Source organism: Pterocles gutturalis, unplaced genomic scaffold (assembly GCF_000699245.1).
Source record: "Pterocles gutturalis isolate BGI_N339 unplaced genomic scaffold, ASM69924v1 scaffold6881, whole genome shotgun sequence".
In the NCBI taxonomy this organism is placed as follows: domain Eukaryota; kingdom Metazoa; phylum Chordata; class Aves; order Pterocliformes; family Pteroclidae; genus Pterocles; species Pterocles gutturalis.
The window spans coordinates 9,122-19,161 of record NW_010100183.1 but is presented as its reverse complement, the minus strand read 5'-3'; the positions used below and the strand labels follow the sequence as shown (position 1 = coordinate 19,161).

At 39.3% G+C, this 10,040-nt stretch overlaps 1 protein-coding gene across 1 annotated transcript; it reads left to right on the top strand.

Annotated features, from left to right (window-relative positions):
• Nucleotides 1-229: 229 nt before the first annotated feature.
• Nucleotides 230-8,518, top strand: KNOP1 (lysine-rich nucleolar protein 1; the record flags this gene model as incomplete). Its single annotated transcript, XM_010078704.1, has 4 exons — nt 230-1,276; nt 5,236-5,304; nt 5,785-5,862; nt 8,207-8,518. Coding segments are annotated over 4 exons (1,506 nt in total), but the record flags the coding sequence as incomplete, so codon positions are not given.
• Nucleotides 8,519-10,040: the final 1,522 nt, after the last annotated feature.

Genomic DNA, 10,040 nt, shown 5'->3' with positions numbered 1-10,040 from the left:
AAAAAAATCCTCTTTCCCACTCAAATAGACTGTATGTTCAGTGCTGCACCCAGTTCTGGTCCCCATCCCATTACAGAAAGCAGGCTGTGAAATGGGAAAAAGAGTGCCAGGGACAAGGAGCGATGTGGAATGGTTTCAGAATAAAGGAAGGGCAAATAGACTAGAACTTGTGTCACCTGTTGAAGTGGTGTGCTAACATCTTATTTCATTTTTTAGAATGATAATAAAGAAAAAGAGAAAAGAAGTTTATGAGGAACCTGAACAGAAAAAGTTGAAAAGTAGTAGGAGCCAGACTGTCATTACAATTGAGGAAGATGTTCAAACTGTCATTAAAAGTAAGGATGATGGACCACTTGAGACAAAAACAAAGGTAAGGAAAAAGGAAAAATCAAAAGAAGACGAATGTTTAGATGAAGTAGAACTGAAGAAGAAGAAAAACAAGAAAAGGAGAGTTGCCTCTCAGTTACTGGAAGAAGCACATTCAGAAAGCTTTGTGAATGTAGAAGGCCATCTGGATTCGGAATCTCAAGAAGAATCAGAAGAACAAGTTAAAATTCTCAAAAAGAAGAAAAAAAAAGCCAAGGGTCATTCCTCCGTATCATTGGAGAATAATCAGAGTAGTGATGTGGAGTTTTCAAATCATCATACAGATGGTACTAAGGAAAATGAAATTGCTTTTAGAAAAAGCACAAAGAATACTGCTTTGAATGTGGAACTGGATGGTGAAGTAACTAAGAAAAAAAAGAAGAAAGGCATTTTTTCTTTAGCATTAGAAGACATCCAGGACAGTGAACATAAACAGACTGAAAAAGTTCATAAAAAACCAGACAAATACATTTCACAAGAAGAAGCTTTTACTGGCCAAACCCATGGAACAGGTATTATCCAGAATGAGGAGGAGAGTTATGTGAGAAGAAAGAAGAGGAAGAAAAAGAAAGATAAGCCCGACACCTTTTTACCACTAGCAGATCATCAGGACAATGTCTATGGAATTCCTGATAACCCCATTGCATTAAGGGACTTCAGAAAGAATTTCCAGGACGTTACATTGACAAATAGAGAGGAAGAGGACACTACTGAGAACTCTGGAAGTATCAGAGAGACCAAAAGGAAGAAGAAGAGAAGCAAAGATGTTTCCTCCTTAACATGTGAAGATAATAAAGACTTTAGTCACAGAGTTCCTGGTAAGCATCTCCCTGCACAGCAAGAAGTTGAGTTGGAGGAAGAAGAGCTTTCTGGAAAAAAAAGCAGGAAGAATAGCAAGAATAACAATGAAGTAATCAAGAAGAAAAAGAAAAAGAAGATTCAGAAGGAGGAGGAGGAGGAAATACCATATTCAAAAGTTTCTTTAAACAATGACAGTGCATCTAAAAGCCAAAAAATAGCACTCTTAGAAAGCAATAGAAAGAACAAAGAGAGTGAAATGAAGCAAGCTGAATGTGTCACAGGGGATGGTGTAGATAGAGTATTATGCAATAATAATCATATGCTCTGTGACAGAAAAAGGAAAAAAAGAAAAAAAGAAGTACCACAGGACTCTGCTGAAGAACCATGTTCAAAAGCAAACGCAAAAAAGAAAAAGATCAAAACAGAAGACATGGGAAATGAGGCACTGGTGAGTTGTAAAGAAGAGAGTATCTTTGTGTCCTCCTGCTAAGGAACTGAAAGCTCCTTAGGTAGACAAGTTTCTGTTTTGCAGACTGTTCTGCCTGTACAGACCCTTAGGTGACACTGAGGTCAGTAGGAGCCTCTTCTGGGTTTTGAGAAGCAGCATCAGCTGATCTATTAAGTTCAGCAAGTAATAGTTGTGAAATACAGGATCATGAAAATGTAAAACGCATAGATTGCATATTATAACTATCAGCACAAAAAGAAAACAAGTACTTACAGACATAAATGTTCTTCTATCCCTCCTTCAGTTGCTCTTAGCAAAGTGGCAACACCTATAAAATAGGATTTTAATACCATGTCATTTAGCCTGAGCAGGTCAGTCACAGTGGCAGCATAAGTGCATCTAACTCTTGTTAGACTCTTTTCCTAAAGCTTTTGCTGCTGGAACTGCTTAGTGTTAGAAAAAAAGGGAGAAATTTAGCCAAAACCTGTTGTCCAACTTAGGATTCTTAGGATTTTCTCTGAAGTTTTGTCTAAGTGCAGACTAGTCCTAGAGCGCTGATGGATAAATATTGATAGAAAAATACTAGAGAATACCTAAACACAAATTCTTAAACAAACAAATAAATCTATACAAGAAAATACATGGATTTAAGAGCTGTGTAAATTGTAACTGGAATTGTATCAGACTGTTAGAGGAAATCCCATCCCAGAGTCTCGCAGTACTGCCCTTTCTGAGGTGAAACAAACGTGGAGAGGAAGTGATGAAAGATTTGAAATACAGAGGTTTCTTCTTTGTTTTCAACAATTAGACTATTAAGATCTAGTTTTATTACATTAACTTTTTTTTTTTTTTAAAACCTTCTTTTTTACCGGATATGCTTAGGGGCATATTTTAAAGCTATTTAAGTGCCTCAAGTTTAGTACCTATATGCCTAACCTCTCTTGTCATTGGGAATTATGTTGTGAGATGCTTAGAAATTCAGTAGGTATCTATCTGTATTTTTAGATGTTTAAACAACTTTGTAAACAGCTCATTGTGAGTCATTTGGAGCTTGTTTTTATTTTCATAGGTAATAGGAAAGTTGTTTTTGATAAAAAACAGTTATTGATAAAAAACAACTGCACTCCAGTTGTTTTTTATCAAGAACTAGCAATGCTTGGCTTGTGTAGAAGTTAAGCACTAGATAATAAAGCATCATTGAAGATTTTTGTAAACTAGGGATAGAGCGGGCCATAGCGCTAGCTGCCTCTCAAGCACTCTTTGTGGTGTGCTTGGCTTTGTTATGCGCTCACATAGTTTCTTGATGTTCTGTGGAAATGTAACAGCTTCCTGGGGTCTAGTGCTTATAATTAAGCAGGTTCTTCAGCCTTCATGGAGACCCAGATAAAGGCTTTTTCCACAAAAGTTTGTGTTGGAAGTGTGTAGGCTTATCGGTTATTAGGTGAGCGGATGTTTGGGGCTTTTTATTTAGGTTTCTCATTTTGACCTTTCAAAGGACAAGGCGGTTTTATTGCTGGGATATATTTTCTAATTAAATTGACATTGGCTTTTTGAGAGTGTTAGACATTATTTGGATTCGTGCAGCTGCTCACATTCTGTGGAGGCAAGATAAGCCTAACGATGACAAGTCAACTTGCAAGACCAATTACAATGGAAAACACAGCAAATACCTTGCAAACAAGTGAGGAGACGGGTGCAGGGTGATGCATGTTTTGTTTCTCTTCCCCATATTCAGCTCTATCCTTTGATAATAGAAAGTACTTCAGAGAAATTTTTCTCAAAATTGAGAAGTCTGGGTAAATCAGTGCTAGGGAAATCTAGTTCCTGCCCTGGTGAAAGACACAGTAGTAATAAATGGCTGATAATGTCGGTCTTGTATTTTACTGTGCCATAGCCCTTAACCATTTTCTAGTCTACAGTGTGCCACACACTGCTGCGTGCCTAGAAGAATCCTCTGTTGGGCTTGTGCAGCAAGCAAGAGAGTGCATTGTTAAAGACAATGTGGACTGATACCCACTTAATATCAACAATTGATATTTTTCCCATTGGGCGCCATTACAGGCAACTTGGGCAGAGTGAGGAGGAGTGAGAACTCAGTTTACTTACTTGACATTATTAGCCTGCAGACAGTATAATCCTACCATGTGTGAATGTGTTCCCCTTCCATGACACTGGGGGAAGACTGGCACACCTCCAGAGAGGGGGGTTTTTTTTGCCATGCAGTTTTTGCCTTCAGCAGGGATGGGAGTGCACCCTTCCTCCTTCCTTGTCTGCCACTTCATCTTCCAGATGAAAAAAAATATTTTCCAGCCTTTTACAGCATCCTGTCACAATAGTTTTCCTGCTTGTTTTAAGAGATCTGAAAAGACAGTACCAGGCCATCCAGAAGTAAATTGGGTTTTCGGGTTTTTTTCTTTTCATCCAAGGGAATGAGCTCTCCTTATTGCAGACAGTGTTCTCACATTTTTAATGGTTTATGTACTTGTGTGTGTGTGAAATCAATGTATAAAAAGCAGCTTTGGAAAACCATTCATGGCTTCAAATAAAACTGTAAACCCCCAAAAAAGTAACAGCAGCTTCTGCTGACAGAAGTATGTTACAAATCTTTTCCTTGTCTTAGTGTTCCCTGGCTATTTCATGCTTGGATTATTATGTTCGCTGTTTCAATAGATCTTCCCTTTGGCCACCTTTTCCAGGCGGGTGTAAAGCTTATGGCTCTAATTTACCACTATCCTGGACTTATTACTTATCCTGTTACACTGGATGCCCAAAAATCTTATCCTTGTTACAAATTTGGAAAAGAAAGGCTGAGGGCAATGACCTAGAAACGCCAGTCAACGGGAGCAAAAGCTGCTGCAGGGCTGCACTTTGTGGAAGAGTTCCCAGAATCTGGCTGCTCGTGGACTCCACCACTGATTTACCTCCTGCCATCCTGCCCATCCATTTCTGCTGTAGCTGCTCTGTCTCTTCACATCAGCTCCCTGTTCCTTGCTCTCAAATGTGGAACCATCACGCCGTTTGCTGCCATTGTAGGAGACACTTTATGTATGTGTCACGCCCCTCCTTGTGCTCCTTCCAGACTGGAAGCTCCTGGGGACCATCACCTTGTACATTTGTGCAAGACAGAGCACAATGCAGCTGCCTCTAGATTGTTGTGTTTGGGATTTTAAGTGGCTTGTGGGATCAACATGCCTCAGGCTTGTCCTGTGCCTGCAGAGGGGCCATTATTTTGCCACCGATTTTTTTTTTTTATCCTTAACTCTGTCCCTTATTTCAAGTATAAATTTAAACTTTTATGGAACAGTTTAATTTTAAATGACCCTGTCTGCAAAGGTTACTGTATGTGCCAGTAATATTGGCAGGTCCATTTTAATGCATGAATTTTAAAAAAAATCCCTTATCTTGTTTAAAAAAAGGATCTCTTCCTCGGGGAGAATGGCTCTCCATAGAAATATATGTTTAATTGGCATTTCCAGCTTAGATCCGACTATTTGATCTTGCCCCAGAATAGTACTACTGTGTTGCTTAGTGTTTTTACTACTTTTGTGGTCAGAGCTGTGTAAATTCTAATTAACCAGTATGGATAAAAATATTCATACCAGCTTTTTCCCGTTTTACAGGAATGTGGGGATGACGTAACTATTGTGCAGGAAAAAAAAGGAAACTGTGATGAAGTTAACATAGACAAGGTATGCTTTGTTTTAATTAAGTAAGATTTAAAGCAAGTCAGCATTTAATATAACAAAAAACCTGCTTTGTTGCTTGTCTATACCAAGATTTCCCTAAACAGAGCTCTGCGTAAAATGTGCTTTATCGCCCATGGGTTAAGTCCAAAATATACAGCTCCAGTCAACGTCAGAAGCTTCTAAGTAGCTTATTAGGTTAAATACAGGTTCCTTGCTTCTCATCAATGTTGGCAGTTCAGTGTAGTTCTTCCTGCAGTTAGAAGATTAAACGTATCTGATACAGAAAAGTGTTCACTTAAAATACCACTAGAAAAATCACAGTTCTTGTGTTGTGTAAAAGAATCATACGTAGCTTTTTAATTATCCTTGCAAAATTCTGAAGGATAACAAATTATTTCATTCTTCCCTTTTAATTGTGAATTAAATTAATTGCCATTTAACACACAGAAGATAGTGTCTTGTGCTCTTTTTTCTGCATGCTAGGTGAGGCGGCAAGCTCTGCAAGAGGAAATCGATAGAGAATCTGGCAAAACTAAGGTTTTCAGTCCCAAAGTAGAACAGGTATGTATGAACTTAGACCTTGATTTGATAGAAATATTGTGTCCCAGAGCAAGTTCCTGAAAAAAGCACTGCCTTCTTTTTTTTTTGTATGCAGCTCAGGTGCATGACTTCCTTCTGACTTTTTTAAATTTAAGGTCATGCTATAGAACAAGTTAGTACAATCCCAAGAGAGTCTGTCAGCTGAGAGTGAACTCCAACAGCAGCTGGCATTGTACAGACCTCTAATTCCCATCATCAGTCCTCAAAAGCAACATTTTCTCTGGTTCCTCTGGAGAATGAGCAATGACAAATTGCTACAGAAGCATTTTCTGTTTACTGTGAAACAGAATTAATTCTAGGCTATGGATATAGCAGTCACTGAATTGTATCTTATTTGTTATCTGGAAGACATTGCAGACATTCAGAAATGGGTGCACACGGAAAGGTAAAAAAGATGACAACTGATAACACGCCTGTGTGATCCTCCCAGTCAGTCCTTTCCTAACTTCTGCACCTTTCCTCCCCCTCTTTGAAAGATGATTCTTTGCTCTTTGCTTTCTGCATCCTGCTCAGCCTGCCTCCTGGCAGGTTTACAGTAAGGTAGTGGAAACTTGCAGTAGTGTTTATCAGGGGTAGTAAGATTCAGGAGGAGAGAAAGCTTTGCTAGTAATTCAGGATTCTTAGTTGTTTTGCAAGACTGCCAGTATGCCTAGAAAGTTGGACTGTACCTCAAACAAATGCCAGAAACAACAACTGTAGGTTTTTACACAGTGGGAGGCAGACTGCAACAGCTCTGGAACTGCAACTATCTGATAGTCTCTGAAGTCATTGAGAAAAATGACATCCTTGGCAGAGAATCTCAGTTCTTTGGTGCTGATCTGTCTCTGTTCAGTAGTATGCAGAAGAATAAAAGCTATGAAAACTAATTCATCAGGTTCACAAAGAGTGAGCTGGAAATGCTGCAGCAAAAGCTATGTGTAGTGCCTGCCAGCAATTCACTTTAAAAAAAAAATTACAGGGTTTGACAAGCCATAATTATTTTTGCATCTGTGCAGATGTCTCCCATTCCAAAGGGAGGACATACATTTATGTGTACGTGGGCATGTGTCTGTGTCACAGATCTGGGCTTATACAGCAATTTGTCTTTGAGCAAGGTAAAAATACTGAAGTATTACGGGTCCCTTGCTTTTAATAGCAGGTGTTCTGGCCTGTGATAATGAATGATACTCCAGCCTTGCTTTTTTTCAAACTTTTAAAAAACCTGCTCCAGCTTGCCTGCAGTACTGTGTAGCATGCTGTGTGTCATGTTGGCTGTCTAGTGGAGAATGACGCTTCATGCAAGCTACAACTGTTCACTTGGAAGGATTTCAGGCTTACATAAACACACCAACCACTAGATTCACATTTTTTTCCTTTGATGGAGCCAGCTCAGTCTAATTAATGATCAACCAATCTTCCATTTAATATCACACCCCATTTTAAAGAAAAAATTGGGAGTAGCAGTCCTGCCAAAAATAGTTACAAATTACTGCATAGCTCCCAGCTCTAGCTCAGGAGTCAAATAAGATCTTTAGAGAATGAAGCCTGTTCTTAGGTAAGCCAAACGTTCGTAAACGTTGTAAATCATATGATGTATCTTGGGTTATCCACAAAAGGCTGAATTCTGATTTTACCTGGACATGGCCTATATTCTCAGAAAGGAGCCAGTAGCCACAGACAAAAGAAGAATCCTGAAGGAGTGAACTAGTTCAAAGAATGCAGCGAAACGCAGAGTTAAGGAATGGCAAACTGCAGGGGAGGGGAGGCTTTAAGGTCCTGTATTTAGTCCTGCTGGATAAGGGTGTCCCCTAATTTTTTGCACTCTTGCAATATTAGTGGGATGAGAATGCAAATATTAAAGCATTTGGAGACAGTGTTTAATCTGTCTCATAACTAACATAACAAAACCCTGCTGAAAACAACAGCTACACAACTAGGCAGTAGGAAAATGAAAAGATAAACGCACAGAGTGAAAGAGGATTAAGTCTGACAATTGTCTTAGAATAAGAGAAATGATGGGGCAGTGTCTTTGAGCTAGGTAAATATTCTCCAGAAAGCAGAAAAGTCAAGATTCCTAAAGACAGAGGGAAAGGAGATTCTGAAGGTGCATTATACCCTGTCTCCAGGTTAAATGAACGGAAATGCTAATGAAGATGCGCTCGTGCAGGGCTGTGTCCTTCGAGAGGTACTACCCGCGGAATGACTGCTTCCCAGCTTTGTCAGCCTGTCAGGTTTTTGTAGCTGGTTCTGTTCTCATGGTACACAGCCCAAAATTGTCTTCCTTGGTATTATTTAATTTTAATGTTAACCTTGTTTTGCTTCACAGGATGCAAAGTTTGGCCAGTGGAGTACAGCTGCTTTTAAAAGTTCTGAGGAACAAATGAAGTTTTTTAAACTGATGGGTGGCTTTAAAAAGGGCTCTGTGCCTAGCCAAAATCTCTCAGCAACTACAAACAAACCGAATATGGCTCTGAACAGGGAAGGGGAGGAGAAGTTACAGCAGGCGCTGAAGATGGAATTTGATAAAGCAATGGACTTGAAGCAACATAAAGGAACTGGTCTTGGATTTCAGCCTGCTGCCAACAAAAAAGGCTACATAGACAAATACACATCTAGATCTATAAAATTTGAAGATTAAAACTCTCAAGTAATAAAAGGAATGAAAAGTGAACAGGCAAATTTATTTTTACTTTCCACATATTTTTACTTGAAATAAAATAAAAAGTGTTTAAGAAATTTGATTCATGAGGCACTTTCAGTACAAGTTTTCAACTGCATACGCCAGATTCTGTGGAGCTGGGTCCTCACTTCAGCTAAACAGTAAGTTTTCAAAACTTTTCCAGTGTTTTTTACAAAGCAAGAGACAGGCTCTTTCAAAGACTGGACATATATGGGCAATGAGCGCAACTAACTGAAACGTAGTTAAGTTTTTTTTAAATTGCTGATTCCATAAGCTTATTTTTAGCTATATCTTAGTGAATTAAAAGGATTTTAGTGTGGTACAAAGCAATGGTGTTTTAACTTGAAGATGCTGGTATGCCTAAAAATTTGATGAGGGGAGACTTTTAACTCAGAAAGTAGTTTCTTAAGTATCAGCATCTTTATTATAATGATGAGTAGCAGTGAACTTCCTCTATATTTTAACTGTGCTCTAGCAGTTGGATTTTCAAGCAGCAGCTGTAGTCTGTAAATGAAGGTAAACACTTTCTGGATAGCAGCACCAAATACATGGATCTAGACTTCCTAAATTATAGAAAGCAAGGTAATTTTAATAATGTGCTTCTTGGATTCATTGTACATCAATCTGAAATTTCTAACCATTGCATTTTCAGACAACCTGCACTTTCGTTGGCTTTTTAATAAGATTACAAAATATGAGACTGCATTTGTGTACATCGTGTTCAGAATTCAAGGGTCCAAACCAGTCTGTCAGTGTCTTGCTTGAAGTTACAAAAAGACGGTGAAAAACTCTCATGTATTTTATTCCTGGCTGAGCAGTTTGTTATGGGAGACAGTGCTGTTAAGCTTCAGTGTAGCTCTGGTTGTGAAGCAGAACAAGGTGACCCTCTTATGCACATGCCTGCTGTAGTGTAATAGTGGCTGACTTGCAGGGGAACTGCAGCCCCCCCGAATTAGGTTACTATCTCTACTTACCCAGCTCACTGTTTTTCTGCTGGATTACCTGTCCTTTTTGATAAGATCATGCCAGCTGATCTACTACATTTCTTGGTCTTTTAGGCAACCTCACTTTCCACAATAGTCTTTTCCAGTGGACCACTCTACCTGAGAGCAGCTGCCTCCAGCAGAAAATACACTTAACAGAAAACCAGTTGGTTCCAGTGCACTTTGGGCACCTCCCGGGGGGAAGTGAAAATTATGCAGAGGCTCAAGCTTAAGGGGTTGCCATGAATCCGTTCCCAAAGCTAGGAAGAGGGAGATGCTGAACCACTTCCGGAAGTGTCTGAACTTGTCTTTGAGGAAACCATCTCCTTTGAGGTGTCATTTAAAACCACCACTACCTCAGGCTGCTTCTGTTCTGCACCAGTGCTCTCAAAGCTCAGCGACTGGCTTCAGCCCTTCTGGGCTTCAGCTGTTGCTTTACTTAAATTCAGGTTGTGGAGGTTCTGTTTTCTCATTTAAGACAAATGCTGAATTCAGGC